A 23931-nucleotide genomic window follows, 5' to 3' on the forward strand; every position below is an offset into this window, starting at 1 on the left:
ACTTGTTTTTATATCCCAGTTGGGACTTTAACCTGAATACACACTAACCTGTGGGGACTTATGTCACTGTGGGGACAAAAATTGAGGTTCCCAGGGGTACAGACTGAGTTTCGAGGGTTAAGATGATTTTAGGGTTTAGATTACATGTAGGTTTAGGTAAAGATTAGGGTTATGCATTTAGTTGTGATGGTTAAGGTTAGGGTAAGAGGTTGGGGAATGACTTAAGTCAATGGCCATTCCCCGCAGGGATGGTGAAACAAGTTTGTGTGTGTGTGTGGTATATCACTTGTATGTGTGAATGCGATCACTGTGTTATGGCAATACAATATATTTTCATTGATCGTGTCAAATATTGTATGCACTTCAAGTATTGCCGAAAGGCTTTTGCACCTCTTCAACAACACAGCACAAATCAGTGATCTTCTAATTGGGTCTCTTGGGTTGATGCTAGGACATCACTGCCCTGACGGTTTCTCCTGAGACTAAGTTGAGATTCACTGTGAAAAATGAAAACTGCACTTTCATTTTCAAGAGAGTGTGAGTGAAATAGTGCGGTGACATGTAAGTGTAAATGCAGTAGACTGTGGACAATATTTGAACATTGCTCACTTTACAGCAGGTTAAGTCTTTGAAAATGAAATGTCAAATACCAATTTTATTTTAAAACTGTTAGAAAATTGCATCTTAATTTTAATTGTTACTTAAAAAACTAGGTTACATTGTTTATACTGATACTAATTTTAAAATGTGAATTAACTTTTGAATATTGTCCACTGTACAGCAGGGTACAGTTCGTACTAGTACATTAATTCTTACTCAAATAACATATACATTTGTGGAAAAATTATATGTTCTTGTGGAATTTCATTTTCTGAATTTCATATTGACACTGATGAAGAAACTGTGTTTAATGTGGACTGATCCCATTATTCAATCACTATCTCTGGTCTGGTCTATCTCATCTCTGGTCTGCTGGTCAAGTTACAACTTTATCAGTCTTGTGTAAATCCCGGCATAACTTTGCACAACTACAACCTAAGCAGGTCACATAACTGAAAACACATGTGGACATAAATGCATGGTCTTTAAACTATAATAATGCATCATACTTTATATGTTGATCATATATTTTGCATGTAAAATCAAATGACATGAAAGAAATCGAATGAAAATACTCAAAGTACAACTTGAGTAACTGTACTTTAATTTCCCCAACCCTAATAGCACAAAGAAAAGTCTAATCTCTAACCTTGCGCTAAACAGCACCTAAACCAAATTCTAACCTTAAACCCCCCAAAAAATAAGTCTTAAAGGAACAGTTCAATGTTTTGGGATGATTTGCTTTGTTGCCAAGAGACAGATAAGCTAATCTCTGGCTGCGTACATTTCAGTAGTACTGAACTTCTCATCTCGCTCTTGCCAAGAAAGCAAATAAGGGTATTTCCAAATAATGACACCACTTTTGTCCTCACTTGTTATGTGTAAAACCTACACCCACACACAAAGGATCATTCCGAATTGGGATAAAGCCACTAGACCAAGACACAATACCAGCTGAGACATCACTGAATGGACACTGTCAAACACACACACACACAAATTCAGTCCCAGGCAGGTCTGAGACCGAGTTAGGACTGAGTTAGGACCAAAGGTAATGATTTGCAGGGGTAGGTGGGCAGTGGAGCGTTTTGGAGCCTGTCCATCAGAGAGACGAGGGCATGACATGCAACAACATCCTGACAGACACGGTTTCAGCAGGTCAGCAAAGAGCTAAAGGAAAGACTGTTGTAAACTCAGCTAAGCCTGAAGCCAGGGTGAGATGCTGATAGGTGCATTGTATTTACAGCAGGTGCTATGACGATTACAAGCGCAGTATTTGACTACCCAAGCAAGCTATGTTTTTCAACCTTTGAGAAAATGTTCAAGGGGGTTACTCAGGCTGTCATTTGCAAACCTGGAATAATACCTTAAAAAGACAGAGGAGTGAAGACAAATTATGAGTGACAATGACAGATGATTGCCTCCACAAAGCAGCAAGTTTAAAAAAGTTAAATGCATTCAGAAATTGACAGATAAAGGAGTGTCCCTAGATGATATGAAACAGAGAGGATAAAAGGGAGAGGAGTTCTAGCAGTTGGAGGAAAACAAAGCATAGACAGACAAATTGTAATGTTGCAACATCTGTCCCCTTTGGATAGTCTACAATCTTTTGAGTGCTGTATTCCTTAAACCTAAATTGAGGATATTTCCTCCTTCAAAATTATGGCTACATTGGAAAACTCACACAAGTTAAAGGACTGACAAAAACAGTAATTTTAATTTTACCTCACATTTTTTTTTCCATCATCTACTGATTGAGGCAGCAGTAGATCAGCAACTCTGCAAGGTAAAATTAGAGTCTGCTGTTTCTGGTTAAACAAAAAGGTTCTTACTCTTTAACAAAAAGTTCTAGCTGTAGGAATCCTATCTATAGTGTTGTCAGACATTTATAATAACAATGCGAAGCTGGCAGTGACAGTAAGAGGCACTTTACGTGGACATATTGTTTATATTGTAGCAGGAGTTTAGTGGTTCTGTCTATAACATTGTTGCTCAATAGTGACAGACTTTTTGTCTCTATCAATCATTTAGACCCAAGAACAAGGATTAAAAAAATCCTGGAGTTGTCCTTTCTGCTGCCAAAAATATTTTGCTCCTGAGCAAGCCACAGTCTTCTTGCCACTGCAAACCACATGATCATTTATCCAAAGTCTTTTGAAAGAGTTGGTAACAGACTTCCAGCAATCATGAATGAGTGATGATCTCACAACCATTCTGACACAGAAAAAAGTCTGATCTTTTTGCAGACATTTTTCTTCACTCATGAAGAATACACTTCCACACTGCCAAAGTTATAACACTTGTCAACTGACAAGATGAAAGAAATTTTGTTATGCAACCAAAACATATTTTTTGCACCTTCATTTGCAAGTCAGAGAACTCTGCCCTCAGTTACTGTTAACAAGGCCTGTCAAGCTTTCTGTTCTCGCACAGCAGTTCACAATGATAGTAGATTTTTTAAATCACAGGCCCTTCATTTCACAGGATGTAATTATAGAAGCTTCTTATATCTATCCATCAGCTGTTGATTTTCCTGACTAAAATGATGACTGTAGCTGGCAGATGATATTAGTTCTATCAAATAAGGTAATGTTAGCTGAGAGTTGGATGAAAACACAGTCTCTGGCTGACTTTTTAATGTATCCAGTATAAAAAAGAGGAGGTTAATTAAATAAGTTTATCATATATAATGACTTAGGTTAATTAATTGATTAGTAAGAAAAGTAAGTATTATATCTGCTGTCCATTCATTGCACTATACTAACACCTAAATTCACCTACTTAAAGACAGACTTGTTTCATGCCCTTATTAGACAGTGGCAGTAGAGACACAGCAGATGAGGAGGTGAGATGTAACAATGTTAGCTGGAGCTGTAACTAATAACGTTACAAATCATGGTCAGCATCTTTAATCATGCGCCACAGGGGCACCACGTACATTTCACTTTTACTGTTACTAGAGAAAGGCTTTCATTATGAGGACTAATTGATGTGGCTTGGCAAACCTAATGCTATATTGTGTTATAATGTGTATTGTAAACTTAAAGTAGCATTAAAGACCATGTATTAGTGGATGTGCTACTGTGAACAGGCCTTTTCTCAGGTTACGTAACCTGTAACCCCAGGTCAATGGAATGAAATGCCTCTTGACCCAAAAGATACAAGAAGAGATGGCTAAAGATAACAAATTCTAAGAAAACTGTAGTGCAGTTGCTCAGGATAGATAAAAATAGCAGCTGGGTCCATAGAAAGTTTGGATGTTTTCTCAGACGCGAGCAAAGTGCCAGAGAGCCGAACCCTGTGCTGTGTAGTTGACTTTACTGATGAGCTGAAACAAGTAGCCCTGAGCAACTCAGTGACAGCGCAGCGAGCGAAAGATAGGGAGGCTTACAGAAGAAACAGAGAGCTGAGTCAAGAGAACGAGAGGAGGGGGACACAAACAGAATAAGATAGAGGCACACGAAGAATCAGACCTGAGGGGAGGAACGCATATATACTAAACGCAGCCAGTATTGCATGGATTCAAATCTTCATGCTCAATATATGTATTTTCCTGAAGCCCTAGTTCACCTTATTTCATACTTTATACATTTTTGTCAAACAGTACATTTCATTTACCCATGTTTGTTCAAATCATATTTTCACAATCTTTCTCTTTGCTGTAGCCTTTTGCTATTTGCTGCTCCGATTTGCTGTGGCATTTTCCTCCCAGCCGAGATCATGAAAGATTGATCTTATCACAGAGAGACAGAGGGTAAAGAAAAACAAACAGAGAGAGAATTGGATAGCAGGGAGTATACAAGGCACCGAGCTGCAGTATCTCCGACTTTGTATTCTGCTGCTGTCAAGTGTTGTAGTTTTAATTGGAGCCAAACTTGGCACAACACAGCAGTCGGATCCTCTCAACCTGACCCCAAAACAACAGATATTCACCTGCTCAAGACCCAACCACCCACACACAAGGAGACAGAGGAATACAGTGATAGACATGGACAGGACAGAGAAATGCAGGGTTGATTGATAAAATCTCCTGTAACTCCACTGCAATCCCTACTTACTCTCCATTTTTTAGATTCCTGCTCTGATAATAATTATCTAACATGAACTTTTATAAGTTATTTACTGGTTATGAACAGTGGAGTGCTTAAGTGTCAGAATATTCTGCCTGGTTACAATCTTTAATTTCTAATCCTCCACTACGAGAGGTAATGGGATTCATTTAGTCTGTAAAACAATGCTGATTATTTGCCCGAATGCCTCGGCATTACTGTTTCTCATTCAGCAATCACAAAGACAGTTGGACCGAATTGATTTAAACTCAAGTGAATGGGATCAAATCATTCATTGTGGCACAGAGGGAGATGGCAGGCCAACTAACTGCAAAGCAGAGAGTAATAAATTAATTCAGCTGCTCACAGGTGCCAGATGTATTGTCAAGTGTGGCTGATTAAAAGGTGGGCCCTGCATGGGGAATCAGAACAATGACGCTTTGTAAATCTAAATGTAAATCTAATCTGACGTACCATTAAATAAAAGAGACCACTCTGAATGTACAATGTGTGGAAGAAATGTAAGAGTTGGTTTATTATGGACTGGCCTGCCTACAGCAATTAAACTTTTCACTAGTGTTAGGAAACGTCCCCCGTGGGATCCTGTTACACTGTTGAACTATTGTTTGTAATGTGCAAAGCTTGCCAAGTTATTTTCTGATGAAGTGTTGGTTTTGACTGTCTCCACTTATCTATTCAGCTAAAACTACTGTGTATTTCTATTCTGGTTACTGATTTCCTGCATTTCTCACAATGTCATTTGACATGCTTTGTGCTTATTCAGTGTAAGTGGAGAGAGCAGAAATGAAAACAACTGTATGTTCTTTTGTGAGAAAAAGTGAAAGGGAAAACAATACTGCTGCAACGCCTTATTCCAAATCCAAAACTGAAGACAAATCCACAACTATGCAAGCTGTCTTTCTGATGATACTGTGAGTGGACACATTGGTATCTGTGCCTAGAGTACCTCTTTTCCAATATGAATGAACAACTGAATTAAATTTTTATCACTGTGTCATGCATATAAATATGCCCAGCCCAGCTTACAAGACAACAAAAATTTAGAAAAAATGGGACCAAGGTGCAGCATGAGCGTTCTCAACAACAGAGAAAGTCCAAAAATGGACAACAACTGTAACATCTTTCACAGTCCAGTCTTCAGACCATCATAGTCTACAGCAAAATGCATAAATCACTGACAAAAGAAAACATAAATCAGAATAAGTAATAACTGAATTATCCATCTTACCATCCAAGGCTTTAGAGACAAAGTTTGCAAATGTAAAAACATCACAATTACAAGTCATTCCAGTTTTTGACCAGCTGAACACCAAAAACACCAGTTGTTGAGCCATTCCATGGAAATTTAACTTTAAAATTTAACTCTTAAAGAAGTGGGATTCACTTTCCACTTCACCCATAATCACGCAGCTCACAAAATCTGTTTTCCTCCAGAACAATTTTGACTGGGCTAACCTCATTGGACAGAGGCAGAAAACATATTTGCAAACCATTTTTCTTCAATAAAAGTCTGCTTTTAATACAGCTGATATTACAGCAGACTGTCCACCTCCTCAAAAACTGAGTAAAGCTTTTTTGCCCATGAAGAACTGTGTGAACACCTTCTTATTTTCTCTATCCTGTGCCATTTTGATATAATATTATCATATCAATATGATCAATCTTCAGTTTTATTATTGAAGGTTAGGAGCATTTATTTGTAGTCATGTTCTGGGCACCTGATATAAGTCCAGTATTCATTCTTCACTCTCCTTTTAGCTCTGTTTGGTTCTCCACTAACAGCTGAGGGATGGCTCTTTAGCTGCTAAGTGCATGACTATATTCACCAGCTAGTTGCTTTGTCTGTCTGATGTTGCTATGTTGAATGATACTTCTCTGTGGATTCATCACTCCAAGAGCACATAATCATTTGATTCATAGGTAATACTGATTATAAAAGTTGATCAAAGCAGTTTTAATCTCAGATCACCATAATGGTTTACATATAACAATATGGCAAGAAATTTGGCAGCAGCTAAATTATGTTGGGCAGGACACAAAACTCAATAAACTAGAATTTTCTGTATTTTTAAGATGTTTTGTTGAATTCATGGTGAGACAAACAAAAACCTTTTCCTATTTTTTTTGTCCAAAGTCAATTTATTTTCACCTTGGGTACAACTTTAGTGCATGTATGTGGTCTCAGCAAACTACCAACAAAGCTTAATCCAACAGTCAGCCTGAAAAGACATCTAATCAGCAAGAGTAATTGAAAATATCTGTGGGTGTGTGTTACCTTGAGTGTTTTTCCAATAATGTTGGAAAAGTCAATCAAGTCAAAACTTGACGCTCTATGGATGTGACATGTAATTTGTATGCAATACAATCAAAACATCAGATCATTCTGTACATAACCTGTCCTTTTTTTAGAGGATACCACCACATATGTTTTTGTTGTGTCGATTGTTTAGCTCTTTACGATAAGGTGGCTGCTTGACTGAATCACTGTAGGAGACAGGTTATCGTGGGGAGGGAACACAAAAGCTTCAGATGAAGTAGATAAATGGTGGTAATTGAGTGGAAAAACTGCAGCTCCTGCGATGGTGAGAGACTGTGGTGGTGCAGTGGTAGATTAGTTTAAAGTGACACTAAGAGAGTAGTGATGGAGAGTGACAGGATGCGATCATAACCACCAAGTGATTGCTCTCTAATGATTCATATCGAGCTGTATATCGTATTTATAACTCTGTACGTCAGACCAAAATGAGAGCACTGGGTATTTGTTCAAATTAAATAAAAGTAGAAAACTGTTTAATTTGAGGAGGAGGGATGGGATATGCAGCTAATGTTTAACATAAACAGCAGATTTACCAGAATTCTTTGTGTGAATTTGGCTTGTACTGACTTGTATATGATATAAATCTTAATTGTTTAAGCCATTTTTGCAGATGGCATTTAATGTGAGCATGAAATTAAATATGAGTCACTTTGAGCTAATGTTTCCATTTCTAGTTTTCTGTTTATGTGAACGTGAATCACAGTAATCTGTGAGGCTGTTAAAGCATCTGCAGTCAAGCAGTGATACTATTATCTACTTGTTCCTCATTATTTTAATTACTTCAGAAAGAAAAAATTGTCTATCCTTCTAATTACACACATTTTAAATGTCACCCCAGTGCCTTTGAGGTTGTAAGAGTTTCTTTCTCCTTGCAGGCATCTATTGATTTGAGAATCCAGCAGAAATTTAGCAATATAATATTTTATTACAACAGCAATTCACTATAGAGCCAACGATTTGATAATCCAGTTCAGAAACTCATTACTGAGGACTGAGACTACTGAGACTGACGGTCTACAGCCACACTGTGAGACTGTACTCAGGCACAGTGGTAAATGTGAATATGTCAACATGCTTTTGTTTAGCAGGTATAATGTTAACTGTGTTCACAATCTTAGTTTGATGTGTTAGCATGCTAACATTTGCTCATTGACCCTTCACTAAGTCTTGCCCCTCATAGTATAGCTTTGGCCAACTCTGATCAGGGTCCGTCAGCAATTTTAGGATTTTAATATTTCATTAACATTTCTTCAGCAAGTACAATTAGTGACAGTGTGGGTGCCATGCTAGCTCTGACAGCTAAATGGACTTGCTGTGGCTAACAACAAAGGAGTGGGGCTTAGCAAAGGAACAATTAGCACTAAAGACAAAGTACAGCTGACACTGATGGCAGTCATTAGTTTTGTGCGTATTTGATCATAAACCAAAGTATTATACAAATTAACATTTTGACCTAATGGTGGTTCAAGAAGAAACAACAAGGGGGACAGGAATATCTCTACCAAATTTCATCCAGTAGTTGTTGAGATATTTCACAAATAAAAAAATGTCAACCTCATGGTGATTGCTACAGGAAAAACCAGAGAATCATCAAAATCAGTTGGATTTCATCATCTGTGGACCATTCAGAGTACAAACTTTAATGGCAAACCATTGAATAGTGGTTGAGATATTTCAGTCTGAAACAGAATGGTAGACCAATGATAAGGTGGACTGACTTTTCCATCCCTAGAGCTATGCCACTAACATGACTACAATACTGGAACTTAGCAGTTTAAGATTTACCAGTTATCTCAAGATATTAAAGGTGCTGTATGTAAGTTTTTCTATTGCTACATAGCCAACATTAGCATAGCAGCTGTTTACTTAAGCCATTGTTGCGTCTACAAGAGGTTGGAATATACCCTCTTGGCAGTGCTACTTCTTCATTCTCCCATGTTGGACTGAGAGCAGACTGAACACTACAGTGGCTCATTATTGCTAAGTGGTATTATGAGACAGGACTGGAATGGGCTAGCTGGTTAGCATGCTAACTTCAATAGAAGTTATATAAATAGAAACAAATGAGAGATAATAATGGTGTTGCTTTCCAATGCTGGAGACAGCTCTTGGTGGGTAAAGGGATGCAGTTTGATGCTGAACTTCCAACATATCCTGATCTATCTAGACTGATAAACAACTGTTAATGCTAATGCTGGCTATGTAGCAATTAACTTACATATAGCACCTTTTTGATGGGGTGTGTTCTTCCTTCTTTCAGTAAGTATGGTTATTAATTCCTAAAGCAACTCCCAGCTGATCAGCAGACATCAGCAGGAAGCAGTCCAAGTGTGAGGTAAGATAGTGCTGCAAGAGCACACTCAGCAAAGCTTTAGTGGAGAAATGGAAGTTAACATATGGGAAGAAACGTTCTCAGTGGACACTCATTGATTCATTGTGGTTGATTTCCAGGTCAGGTCAAAGTGACTGACTACCAGACAGTCTGAGTGGCCTGCTACCTGATGACTGACTGGTTTACTGGCCGGGAGTGGGGTACTTTATTTCCAAAGAGTTAATTTAAAAGAGCACACACAAACACACTCTACAGTCAGTTTTCAGCTACACACAGTCCTGCCCTCTCTGTATCTGTGATAAGGCCTCCATCATTACACACAGACACACACACACACGACGGACCGCATGGATCAAGCCAGAGTAATTATGGATGTGTCCAATCACCATGAATTTCCTTAAGTTTAATTAATTTTGTGCAGTAGGTCTTGGCTGTATCTATCCATCAGGTTTTATGGGCTGTCTGCTGCCCACCTCTCCATCTCCTATCATTTCCCCCTTTAAAGCAGATGTATTGATTGGGGCTTGTCGTTGTTTTATGAAGTAGTCCGGAGTGCTTGTCTCTATTTCCCCTTTCTTTTATATCCCTGTTGTTCTGGTGCTGAAAGCAAGTGGAATTTGACTTGTCACTGCAGTAATAAAAAATGGAGGTTCCTTGATATAAACTGTAACATTCTGCATTTGTTGAAAGAAATGATCTGAAAAGCCTGGATCAGTTTTTTTTTCACATCAAGGCATGATAAATGAGGTCAACAAAAGGTGTTGAGTAGATGATCTATGAACAGTAGTGATATTTTTAATTTCCTGTTTCGTATCGCCCCTGACGATTGAGGCAGGGTGTACTGTTGAAGAGGGAAAGGTCGGAGAATTAGTGGCGCAAACGGGTAGATTTCCCGCCAGATTAGAGGGGAAGGGATGGAAAGTGAGATTTAGATAGATAGATGGAGAGAAAGAGTGTTCTTCCTCAGGAGGCCTGCAGTTTAATTGAGTTTATGAAGCACTGGACAGAGCAGATTGATGGAGGACATCCATCTAATAGCACCATGATCTCTGAGGAACTCTGTCCTCCTCCTTGCCCTCCATCTTTTACCTGATCCCTTTTTCTCCTTTATTCTTACTCTAATTCATCTCACTTACTGTCCTGACTCTTTCTGTCTCCCTCTCTGTTTCTTCCTTTTTGTGTTGTCATTTTCTCTTTTGCTTTCTACTCTCTCTTTAATACCATATGGTCAGATTCTTAACAACCACTTATAAAGTTTCAACCATCTCTCTGTATTTCTAGTTTTCCTCCTTTCCTCATTGTTCTCAGTCATCACTTTATTTTCATCTTTATCTCTCTTTCTAATGACACACTTCCTTCTGTGTTTTCATACGTATTCTCAGTTCACATTCACACCCATACCTGTACTGTAAGTCATTTCATACTTTTGGACCCTACTGTATGTCATACATACTGGGAGCCAAGGGTTCCCAGTTCCCACAATGAGCAAGCACTTAGCAACAATGGAGAGGAAAAACTTCCTTTTAACAGGAAGAAACTTAAAACAGAGCCAGACTCAGGGTGGGCGGCTGTCTGCCTCAACTGGCTGGGTTGATGGGGAAAAGAGGAAAAGGGGAGAAAGAGGAGAGAGACACACCAGGGACAGCTGTGTATACTGTCACTATAAAGTTAAAAAGGGAAACAAAAATCTTTGGTGTAAACTTTAACAGACAATATAATAAACAGACTCCACTGGATACACTCAAAGAGTAAAATTTCTCATTATCCTTCAATAATAATAAAACTGTTTTCCCTTTTGCCTTCTGTTTACTCTGTCATCTGTTTTAACATTGAAACTCCACTTCTGTTTTTCCCCCTTTTTTCTCATTTCATTTTTTCATTTCTTTGTTCTGACAGTAGTGAACTTTCATTTTCACCAAAATAGTAACGTCCATTACCCCGGTAGTCCAGTTGTCATTGTCCTGCCATGTTATGCAGTCATAACATTAATATGTGCTGTAATTATTAAATATTACAGTGAGGATTTTTAATATCACACAGTTATTATCCCCTTACCAGTAAAGGTACCCAGTAAGTATTTTACTGACCCACTATATATGCTGAATGACACTGTAATTTGTAGTCTGTAATCTAAAATGCTACCTTATATTTATGTACAGTTGGCTACACTATTACACACTCATGCACCAACACACATGCACTTAACCATATTTTGTCAGCCTGTTACACTCCCGACTGTGTGTTGACAGCTGGTTGCAGACAGAGAGCTGACCAGATTGATGGAGCTGTCGGCAGATTCGTGTCTGTGCGTGTGTGTGTGTGTATGTGTGTGTGTGACTGGCTGGGCTGTGTGTGTGCTTGTATGAGAGAGTTTTCTGATTGAAGATTAGAGAGCAGAGAAAGAAAGACAGAAAGAGAGGAGAAAAGAGAGATGTCTTTGGGATGCAGAGCAATATGAAAGAGGGAGAATGATATGCTAATGACTCCATATTGTATGAATAAAAGCACACAGTGAATATGTGTGAATATGGTAAAAAGCCTGCGTTAGTGTGCACCAGTGTGTCTTTCTTCCCACGTGCACGTGCATTTACAGTCTCCCTCTGTCCCTGATGATATTCAGTGTCACAGTTTCCCCCGTGCATTATAATTCTCTACCCTACACACATCCTATTACCCTCATACTGACATTTTAACTCTAATTCAAGCGCTTCTTTTTTATGTTCAGCAGCTTATTAACTAATTAAAGCTGCCAACATGTATTCAGATTTACACAAACTGAAGAGAATACTCGTGAATATATCTGATCTGACAGAGCAGCTGAGACAGACGCATACGCTAGTAAAAAAGAGGGTAAAGGTCTGAGTAATAGAACAGCTTAGTCGACTGGCCACTGGTTGGAAATGAAACAAGGTAAGACCCACATGTTTTTGGCTCTGCATGTCACTTAGCCAGTCAAACCACCGGGCTCAGCACTTCCTCAGTTCTCTGTGGCCCCATTTCCAGCTGTGAACTCCCCAGTCAACCACAGCATTAGCTGGATTAACCTCCACACTCCCGCTGCTCGCTCTGGTTGTCTGTCTCTCTCTCCTGCGGCAACCAGACTTAAAACCGTCCCTTTGGTTCCTTCCTGCCTCTGCCAGTCCGCTGCTCTTTCTCTCTCCTCGGCTTATGAGCCATTCTGTTAGTTCTGCGGCAAACGTGCACGCCTCTCGCCTACTTTCTCCCCATGTGGCTGGAAATGTCATCTCCCTTTTCTCTGAGATTTCTTTTGTCCTGCCTTTCTTCTCCTGGTATTATCTGGCACAGTCTCATTCTCTTTCTGACAATATTTCTTCAGAGAGGGGATATTTCCTCCCCTTTTTCCTCCCTCCTCTGGCTTTTTGGTATTTTTTTTCCCCTCTTTCATTCATCTGGTTCTCTGTCCTGTCATTATCGACTGCAGTGAGGGGCTTTGTGCGGCAGCTCCTGTCTTATCTGGTCCTGTCAGGTGCTGGTTAAAATCCATTCATTGGTAGGATGCACAAAGGTGGACTGGTAAAATGCCAGTGCTGCCTCCACATTGCAATGGGAGGAATATGTTTTGGCTGGACACACCGTATGGCACCAAATGTGTCTTGATTTCCTCTTATTTTTCTCAGTTTATCTTCATCGAACTGTCTATCTACCTGGCCATCAACAGTGGAGGAAATGAGTTGGTCTGTTACTGTATCTGTGTGTCTCTGTGTTTTATTGTTTCTTTTACTTCAAAATGCTTTAAACTTGCATTGACTGATATTTTTGGCAACTTGTATTGCAGCAAACACAACACTGACAAAGTTACAACTAACGCTAACATCATTAGCATTCATTTTCAGTCATGTTCTTGCACCAGGTGTTCGATATTCACACTCCTTTTAGCTCTGTTATGGTCTTCACCACCTACTCAGCAAAAATGCTAGCTCACTGTCATGACTTAGTAACACCTGTGCTTGTTGTACTGATAACAAGTCAAAATGTCCTCTGTTAAAAGAGGTCTATCAGTTTGACACAGAAGTTCGGATACTGGGTCACTGCGAGGTTTCGTCTTGCTGCTAAAACGCAGCACAGTCCCTGCATTGGTATTAGCGGGAGGGCTGAATAAGTAATGGTAATGCAATATTCCAGTATCCTCTGACCTGAATAAGAACATTTATACACTGGTACTGTGCCCCAGGAAGCCTGCCATGGGCGAGAACAGGAGATAGAGAGAGAGAGAGAATTATTGTGGACATGGTTTGTGGCATTTGGCTTTTTGCTCTCTGTGATGGATTTGGTCCAAACCCTTGAGACACACAAATGAACTGTGACATCTATGACAGCTGGAGATGATGCCCACTGCCCTGCCTGCGCACTCACTCACTCACACACACACACACACACACACACACACAAGTGCAGTACGTTGCACCCTTAGACAGCTGTTTCCAGTTGCTAAGACAAATTCAAAATGTCGTCTTTGAGGTAGCAGGCCTCTTAATATCGTCTACCTTATATTTATTATTAGCAATAGCAATTATTAGCAATATTACATATTACTCAGTGATTCATTTTATATCCATTGGACATCTGGTATATTCTTTATGAGTACTATCAGTAATGAATACATGTGAACAGTTGTTACAATGGGTTAAATTACTTGGATGAAATTTATGAGGCTTTTCCATATAGAGGCGACACTATATTAGAGGTATATTCTGTACTATGTGCCTATTTTATTTCTAGTCCTTTGAAATAAAATATGCAGAAAGGCAGTGAATTTGTCTTTAAAGCCTCTGGGAGAACCAACAGGAAAGTTTTCTGTGTTAAAAAAAAAATCAAAAGCGCCTCTCTTCTCTGTCTACAAAGCCAGATGTGCCTCCAGTGACATACTATATATCCTGTTTTACCTCCCAGCTGGGTTGTTGACCGCTTGTTTAGGAATCGACATTGTTTGTGTGCACGCACAATAAAGACAACTATGTTTTCTACATTGTTCTGCTGCAGTGTGTCCTCATGTGTAAACATCTGTGCTCATTTTGCTCACATCTTTTACACATTGCTTACTTTTTGCACATTAGATATGCTTATTTTGCTCTATTTCTTTCAGCCCTGTGCATAATAGGATGGCGTTATTCTAATGTTTGCATGTACACATGGTCAATATAAAGACAACACAGTAACATCAGAGGTCAAATCACTTTCTCCTTCTAACTCTATATTTTTCCTCTCTCCCTGTTCTCTTTGTCTTTCTCCTCTTCTCTCTCTATCATTTTTCCAGGTCAAAAACAATTAAAGGTCTAATTTACAGTGTGTCTTTATTGTGGGATAAATGGGCGATCACATTATCAGTGTCAAAACCGATTAACTCGCTCACCAAAAAGATGTTTAATGTAAGTTGCAGGTTGAAAATTAATTGAGCCAGAACATCCTTAACTGGATTTGTCTATTGATCAAGCTGTGGAGATGTTGCAGCAAGTACGTAACCATTTGTTACAGTATGTCAGTTAAATACAGCGGCCAGACATGATTATGACTCTGCTGCATGATAAACGATTGACATTCACTCCTGCAGTAAATGTGTATCATCTCTCTCACCACTTGCTACTTAACTAACGGGCTTTTTACTGTTCTAATCCATTAACATTGAGCTTTACCCTCTAATATGTGTGTGTTCATGTGTGCACATGGAGAGAGGAATTGGTCTTTTGACAGGCTGCAGGAAACAAGGCGACGCAAAAGGCTTTACGTGCCGTTGGATGACATCACACACTTAAGGGCTCTAAAACACACACACACACACACACACACACACACAATGCCGGCTCGCTCATAACCCACAGGAAACACATCCAGTCAAATCCCATGATGATGTCAGAACAAATTAGGTGGCAACACGCCTCTTCGGGAGACCCAGACTTTAGGCTGTGTATGACAAAGAGATAAGGCGGGGGAAAGAGAAGAGAAAGTTGTAAACTTCACGCGATCCAGATTCATGTGAGGGGGGGGGGGTGAGGAGTTTTTTTTTTTTTTTTTTTTGGTAGATTTTGTGACTTTCTGTTGTTGCCGCATTGATGTGTGTCATTTATCAGTCAACCTGAGAGCACGCTCTGCAGGGAATCGAGCTTGGGAAACTCCCAAAGTGGGTCAAATGAAAGCTAGAAGCAGGTCTTTTTGGCTGCTTCTTGTAAGAAGTGGCAGTTTTCCTTTGCCAGCGCTGCCACGAGTGTTGTTGTCACAGCCATTTAATTAGGAACATTTTGGGGGGAAACCTTCATTCTTGCATAATCCTGTACTTGTTTATATCATCGTTTCGTAGCAGTCATTTATGCTTTTAGGGGTTATTTTTGGATAAGTGTTGTAATTTACCCCGGTGTTGAACCCACGTCCCCTCCCTTCTCCTTTTAGCTACTTTTTTTTTTTTTTTTAATATTTTCCACTACGCTTTTTGACAAGCCCCAACAAGCCTGAACTTGAGACGTTTAAGCTGAAGTCTTTTGGATTTCCTCTTGTATAACTGCTCCGCATCACAAAAATAGTGAGTCTAGACATCACACCAAAAACTGATGTTTGCTATAGATGTTTTATGCTGTCACACTTACTCATAAATGTCCTGAAAATGTCTCAAAGTAATGTCACATGGCCTGTGCTTGGCAGTTTAAACACTGATATAATATCAGCTTTAATGTGTTTAAACACTGATTTGAGCACATTAAAGCTGATATCAGAATTAATTAAAGGTCCACCGATAGTTTTAACTGTTGTTGCAATGACAAATAATTTAGACAGAATAGTTATGTTGGGAATTCTGCTCTCACACTTCAGTGATCATTACCACTCTCATGTCTGTACAGTCAATATGAAGCTGCAGCCAGCTGCCGTTTAGCTTAGCTTAGCATACATACTGGAAACAGGGGGGAACAGCTAGCTTCGTCTGGTCAAAGGTAACAAAATCTACAAAAATCCTACTAGCACCTCTAACACTATGTCTACACAGGAGGCATATTAACATAGTGTGAGCAACAGCTGCTTCAGTACTCCATGTGTCTACACAAGATGTGTTCAGGCACAGTATGGAGTTATACATCATCAGCATTTTGGCAGTGTTCAAAGCCCAGTACACAATTACTATACCTTTTGTTTTTGGACATTTTATGCCTATGTTTGAGAGCCAACAGAAAAAGGAGGTCAGGAGAGAAAAGGAGAATGACATGCAACAAAGCACACAAACCAATGTAACACCACAACCTGCTGATTTGGATACATTGGTTTGTTTAACAATGTATCCAGTTTAACAAACAAGGTAAAACATCTTAATTTATGAGCGTTAGAGGTGCTTGTGTGCTGATTTGGTGTCCTCTGGACAGAACCAAGCTAGCTCTCCCTCCTATTTTCATTCTTTATCCTAAGCTAAGCTAACTGGCTTTTGGGTGTAGCCTCATAAATCTCATACAGACATAGGAGTGGTTTCAACTTTCTCATCTAACTCTAGGCTAGAAGGTGAAAAGCCACATTTACCAAAATGTTGAACTATTCCTCTAAAGGTGTTAGTGGACTCTGACAAAGACAAAAAATACTTTTTCTTTAGATTTCCTCATATAGTGCCACCCCTGAACAGAAACAGCCAGAACACACAGGTACGATTAACAAATGAATGCTGTATTTCTTGAAAGATTTATTCAAACAGGACACATGGGCCAACGTCGTATGAGTGCCTATAGACATTTAAGTCAGACAGTCAAAACTTTATTTATATAGCATTATTATGTATGCATGAAAATTGAGTTCATATCCCTTCATCCCTAAAAAAAAATCTTCTAGAGAAATTTGTCTTGAGTTACAGAGAGTGACGTCAGATTGCCCAGTCTGCTTTTATATCTATAAAAAGCCCTTATATAAGCTGAGTAGTCAACAAATTTCACAGCAGACAAGTGGTACAGCATACATATATACACAAGTAGTACATAGCAATTCAAGGCAGCCTATTGCTGCCTGTTACAAATTATCATGAAACAACGCATGATTATTATTATCTTTTTTTTTTTTCCTTTTTTTGCAGATGCAAAAGCTGTACAAGAAATCACTGAATCTTCCTTTTGTCTTTCAGCTAATGTGTTGGCAAAGCACTTGGATACAATGCAATATTTTTTAAACATTAAATACATGTATGCATGTATATCATACAATGTAACTCAAAAGATCACAAGCTTCAAACGTATGACATCCCCTGGTGGTAGGGGGAGGGGTGAGTGGGAGGGAGGGCTGAGGGAGGGCTGAGGGGTGCGCAGTCATGAGTCTAAAATCTGGAAGCACTTTTAACTTTCCATTGGTCAAATAAACCTTTTTTTGACAGGAGTTCAATCCTTGAAAAAACACAGTACAAAAAAAACAAAAAACGAAAACAAACTGACAGGAAACAAAGAAACAATTGAACCATACACCATAATCTATATATTGCTAGGGATCATGGAGCCCAAGTATGTCTACCAGGTTGCATTCAGATAACCTGCGGTAGAATACTTGCATTGTTTCTTTTTATATAGAGGACGTTTTACAAACAACAGTCAGTTAGCTCTGAGATGAGCAAGCGACGCCATAGTCTGTTTATAATCAGGGGAGATTGAGTAAATGCACTCTAAGCTGATGATCCAAAACAGTTTCAGCATTCTCACTGTTTTGGATGTTGAAGCATCAGTTAGGTGTACTCAGTTTCTCCTGATTCAAGGCTTTTGGTCCTGTTTCGTACCACAAAGTTGTGGACATTGTATGGAAGATATAATTAGTGTTACACCTCTGTGGCTCCTTGTTTCCTGTGTTATGTGCATGTGTATGTTTGTGCGTGTGTTCAAGTATTTACATTGTCCGTGACAGAGGCAAAACTGTGGCTCAGCGGAGGCTTTTTCAGTCTCATTTATTCAGCTTCACCAGCTGTTTTTCCAGGCATTGCTTTTGCCTGAAGGGAGTCATAGAAGTCCATCCAGCATTGAAGGGGAAAAAAAATCCTGGATTCAGGATGTATGACCACGGGGAAATTAACACAGAAAGGTGTCAGTTTTCCAGCACGTCAGCATGATTGCTTCGTGTGATTGTGGCACCGCTGAATGCGGATCTCCCAAAGAGCAAAAGGATATTCAAGAATCAGCCATTCACAGCGCTTGCTTAAACTCTGTCGGCCAATCATTGTGAGCCGTGTCAGCCAACAGAATGTGATTAAAATTGAGAAGAAGTTGTCAGTCTCTAACTTTGCTGGTGGCCTGTCCTCAGGCTCTGTTTGTCCTGATGAACTCCGCTCATCAACTGTAAATCCTGGTGAAAGTGTTGCCTTCGTGTTAAACCTCAAGTGCTATTTGTTAGCAGTAGCGTTACAACCCCAGAGGTCAGCCAGAGTTTTATGAGCATGAAAGTGTCCCGTTCCTCCAAGACCCGACCACAGCAATAACTTTGTGAGAGTAAAGATCAACTTTCCCTTTAAGCTACAGTCACAGAATGCTTTTGAGAGCTGGCTGTTTTAGAACACAAGAGAGATAAAACCCAGAATTGATGTTTTTAGACGACCCAGACAAATCCGAATGAAAAACAACCACTGCCATATCAGCTGTGTCCATGCAACCCCGTTCCTCTTTTCTGTCTCATCTCCTTCATCTGCTCCCGAGCCCTCTGCAGAGCCCATTCTTTTGCTCGGCTCTCCCCGTGGTTTTAACACCCACACCCTCATTAGCACCCACCCTTAAACTCCGAGGAGCGCTCCATAGACAGACAGACAGAGATAAGGAGGGTGAGGACGGTTGGGCGCTTATTGCTTTACTGATGCATATTGCTTGTTTACTCGCTGTCATTCCTCGTTTCTTCTCAACCTCTAATGCATTCCGAGTGATTAAGAACAGACCCCACAGAATCTTTTGGTAGGGCTTTTAGAGGCCAAGAAAAAGCTTTTTATATGAAGTGACCCACTAAAAGTGTGGCACCTCGTGGGAATAAAAGTCAAAGAGATGGGGAAGCCATGGAGAAGAAACCTCCTGCGACATGGCACGTTACATACTGTGTTACAGCACTGGCGAGAGCATAAGCGCAGATGTGTTTGATGCATATTCACACCATGCATATCCCATTGATGCTTTTGTATTCATGATCCCCCATTCTCTGCTGATCCCTTATTACAAAAGCATGCCAACAGCTCCCAAGCACCACTCCAACAGCTTGCCTAACAGGTTTTTCACATCTTGCAGAGGTAAAGTAGAGAGCCATTGCAGCATTGCAAACACACATTATATTGCTAATTTATTCTCTCTCGTTAAAGTTTTACTTTGTTGCTCATTTTATTTGCTTGTGTCCATGCATGGCTCCATAAAATTGAGACGCAAATTGGGGAATTTGGTTGATTGACGTTTCTGCTTGCAAGTAAAAATCAATGAATTCAAAAATTAAAATCTCTGTTACATAAAATCCACTTGGTTCATTTTTAAAAGTAGCTTGTTGGCACTGGAAAATCTCCAGATGTGAATAATACATTGCGAAGCATCTGGCCATTGATGTCCCAGCCTGTGTTTGTGGATGCTAGTTTGTGTGCATTTCCTTTTGTATGAGTGTAATCATGCTCAAGTTTGTGTGAGTGAAATGGTGTACCAGGGAGGAAATCTGGAGCCTGCCATGCTGTGACTGACTCTGCCATTAATTATACTTCTCTCCCCCATGCACACACGCATATGAAGAGGACCCAGTGAGAATATCATGGTTTACCAACACTGGGTACCAAAAACTAGACAAGTGCTTTGTACCCATCACTCAACCATGGACATGGATGTGCAGAGGGAGGTTGGGTGTGGGGGTAGGTGACAGTCAGCTAGGGAGCAGGAAAAAGTGAGATAAAGACAGAGAGCCAATTTTTAAAAAAAGAGAGAGCGTCAGAAAGAGCGAGTGAGCAAGAAAAAGTGCTAAATAGTGTGTGACTCTGGTAAGCGCTGCTGTTTGATTAGGTTCCACCACCTGTCTGATGTGCTGTAGCATGTGCCAGGCATATGCACTGCGGCATAGCTGGTGTCCTCATGATAACAAATGAAGGTGAATTCAATCAGTGAGTCAGACTGTTCTGACTCACTGAAGGTGGAGGTGAGAATATGTGGTGTGGAGGGATTATGAAGGCTGGGAGCAATTTTGAATTTTTAGACTGAAGCCATCAATAACCAGTGTTGGACAAGTTACTTGAAAATGTACTATATTGCTCCTTGAAAAAGTAGTTACTAATAACTTGTCAGCTGAAGTAATTGCTTACATAACTCATCACATTACTTTGGTTATCAGCCCAGCTTCCTCAAAGGTGACTTTAAAAGATAAATTCCAGCATATTTCATCTTTGTGTATTTCCCATAAATGTGGCTATTTTGACTATAGTCTGTGCTAACTTAACACTTGCCACCTACCATGGCAAAGTTTTGGGGTACCTGGACTCATGTAAAACAACATATATCGAGCAATGTATACCGGTGCACAACATACATTACATGAGAGTCTCCCACAGTTTTCCAAATAAACATCAATAACTGCAAAACCAAAACTACATACAATGGCAGATTAGTTTTTTCACTCTGATGGTCTACTAAACACAAACAAGGAGCTAAATCAAATGGCAGAGAACTGAGGCAGAGGCATAAAGGTAACTGGACCATCCTGTAAGACATCATACCTCAGGAACCTGGTTGTGTTCCAGCAGCCATTGCTCACCAGGGAAATACGCCAGATTGAAATATACTGAACTGATATCAATGCTCCATCCAACTCACAGTAAGACAACAAACAAGTCAACCAACAAATTGTCTAAGTAACACATCGGTGGGTATGGTTTGTGGGGTGACCCCTGACACTGAAGTGGGTGCTGTGGGCAAATCTACTGAAAGCGCTCTGTAGAGGAAGAAAGCAGGAGAAGCTGAACATGTTTCTTTGCTAAAGATTTAATAATGATTACATGTCGCCACTGTAGAGCATGTGTGCTGTTTTCTGCTTGTTTTTTGTTCTTTAGATTTTTAGAAATATGTTGTTTTTTGGACTATCAGAGTGTTTAGGAAAGAAACAGAACCAATCATCAACAAGGAACTGCATAGCTGATGTGTTGTTTCACACCCCGGACTGTGCATGTGTCTGCCAAATGAAGCAAAGCATCTGGAATTAGTAAAATCTCTTACAATACAATCTCTTGCAATCTCTTGTACTGCTTTTTACTGAAAAACATAATCACATTACTGTGTTACTGTGTTATTATACTGTGTTGTATAATATGTTAATAAGCTCAACACTGTCAATTTGTCCATATTCAAAACTCAAGATTTGACCATCTCCATTCCAAAGAAGCAAGCTGTGTTTGGCTGGATTAAATTCAGGAACTGTTCTTTGTTTGCTAGTTGATAGCAGTCATTCATTGTGGGTGCTTCATTAACAGGGGGTAAAGTAAATTGCAGTGCATTGACAAGTGGTTTCAGCCTCTCAGGTTATGTTAGCATTGCAGCATTAAAAACATATATCAAACAACTGTTTGTAAGGAACAGCCATGCTGCACAAAGGTGTTCCTGTAACGCATCACTGCTTTCTCTTCCTACATCAAAACACATCATTCGAGTCTGTTGATCATTAGTGTCTGATTATGAAATCATTTCTTGGCAAACAAACGTATGTGTTGCCAGAATACACTAAAGTGGATCTTGGAGGAAGTGCATGATCTGTACTTACGTATCGTAATTTCACCTCCTGGTATAACCAAATGCCTGTACAAGCATGCAGCATTGGCTGATATTTCTTGGACACAAACAAAGTCTCATTTGTGAAACAGAGCAGAGAGAGAGAGAGGGAGAATGCAATGACTTTGTAATGACCTTTCTGGATACATGCCCCCCCCCCCCTTTTTTTTTTAGGCATCGTGACACATCCTGGGGTTTCTTTACAGGTAAACATCCGCAGCAACACAAGAGATGGTGGCTGGAATTAGCTGCTCAACAAACCACTACAAATACCAACAAGAAAGCTTGCTTATTCATTTCCCCAGTTTGTGAGGATCAGTGTGTGGAAGTGTGTGTCTGTTTGTGTGTCAGGGGTCTGTGACACTGTTGGGAACTATAGTTGTTGACAAGTGTGTTTGTGTGTGTGTGTGTGTGTGTGTGTGTGTGCGCACATGGTTCAGATCCTTCTCATCTCATTTGCCCCTGGAATGAGATGAATAACTCCCCCACCCCACACACACACACACACCCTCCTTCCTGGTATAAATTGCCAGGCTGATATCTCACTCTCCGGAGGGCTGGAGGGCAATGGGAGCAGACAACACAATGGCATTGTCTCTGCTGATGGGAAGCCAGAGTCTTAGGGGAAACACTCCCCTACCAGCCTCACTGACAGCCTTGGAGTGTGGGTTAGTTTGTGATGTAAATAGTGTCTAGTGTGTGAGATTTTAACATTTGCGCGTGGTGTCATTGAGGTGCAGGGCGGGTTGAGAGGAGAAGGAGGACAGAGCTGTGCCAACACACCGAGAGGCCACTCAATTATTTAGAAGAGCCGTCAGGTTCAAAGAGTGGCAGCCAACACCTGCCAACCCACCACCTTCACAGCTTATCCGCTGCTGCTGTTGTTTTGATCCAGTGGTCTTAAAAGTACCGCTCACATTATTATTAGTATTGTCAACAATGATGAGGAAAATGCAGAATTTAAAAATTCCAGATACGATATTACTTGCTCCTGTCTTGCCACGATGGCTGTAGATATAAAAGATATCTGAACATTTCCCTTACGACTCCGCTTGGTTTTCTTTTGTCTCCTCTTCTGTCTATTCACCCACTCATCCCCATGTTCAGACAGTGACTTCGGTCTTGCTGTTGGTGGGCAGTCCCTTGTGCTTGGGGTGCACATGTGGCGAGTGGCCATAGCCCAGCGGCTGCGAGAAGAGCTCGGGCAGCGTCTCAATGCTGAATTGCCTCTTGTTGGAGTAGGCCTGGCGACGGCTGTTCTGCTGGTGCAGCGGCTGATGCTGCTGCTGTTGGATGGGGTGATGCTGCTGCCCCTGGAGGGTCATGTGGGAGGCCGCTGGGTGCGGGACGTGGCTCTTGCTGGGGTCCCACACTTTGAAGGCCGAGCTAGAGGTGAGTGGGTGGGTGTTGGTCTTGGAGATCTTAGGCTTGGGGATTTGGGAGGCGTTGATGGTGATGGCAAGTGGCGCATGGATGTCAGGTGGTGGGAGGAAGGGCTTGTCCTTGGGATGGAAGTTAATTGGCTGGAAAGTGGGAGGGGACTGGCGGTGGGTGTAATCTACCATTGGGTAGCTCTTGTAGTAGTCTCTTGCAGCCGTGTCTGGATGATGGGTGGGGGCAGAAAGACAGGGGAGAAGGGGAAATCGAGACAGAGACATGGTTAAATTATAATCACGAGAAGTTGAGACAGTCAGTGATGAAAGCAATCAGTGGTGTATGTGGGTATGGAGCTGACAAAACTAAAGTATTTTTCAGTGCAAAGTAGTAGGCTTATTTTTGAATACCGTTCATCAATATCTTAATATTCATATATATTAAGCAGCCAATTAGCTTGTGTATGTGTGTGAGTGTGGCACACACACATGCACTGGCATAACTATCCAACAGTGGACC

The 23931-nt window shown here is 40.4% G+C and overlaps 1 protein-coding gene across 2 annotated transcripts in view; it reads right to left on the bottom strand.

The window, feature by feature from the left end:
- Positions 1-16958: 16958 nt before the first annotated feature.
- Positions 16959-23931, bottom strand: part of LOC108881106 (protein shisa-8) — a 75213-nt gene continuing 68240 nt past the window's right edge. For both annotated transcript variants that reach the window (XM_051074031.1, XM_051074030.1), the window contains one exon: positions 16959-23638. In XM_051074031.1, the coding sequence (XP_050929988.1) occupies positions 23142-23638 (497 nt within the window). In that variant the 3' untranslated portion in view covers positions 16959-23141. The remainder of the gene's footprint in view (positions 23639-23931) is intronic.

The sequence above is a fragment of the Lates calcarifer genome, linkage group LG11 (assembly GCF_001640805.2).
Source record: "Lates calcarifer isolate ASB-BC8 linkage group LG11, TLL_Latcal_v3, whole genome shotgun sequence".
NCBI lineage: Eukaryota > Metazoa > Chordata > Actinopteri > Centropomidae > Lates > Lates calcarifer.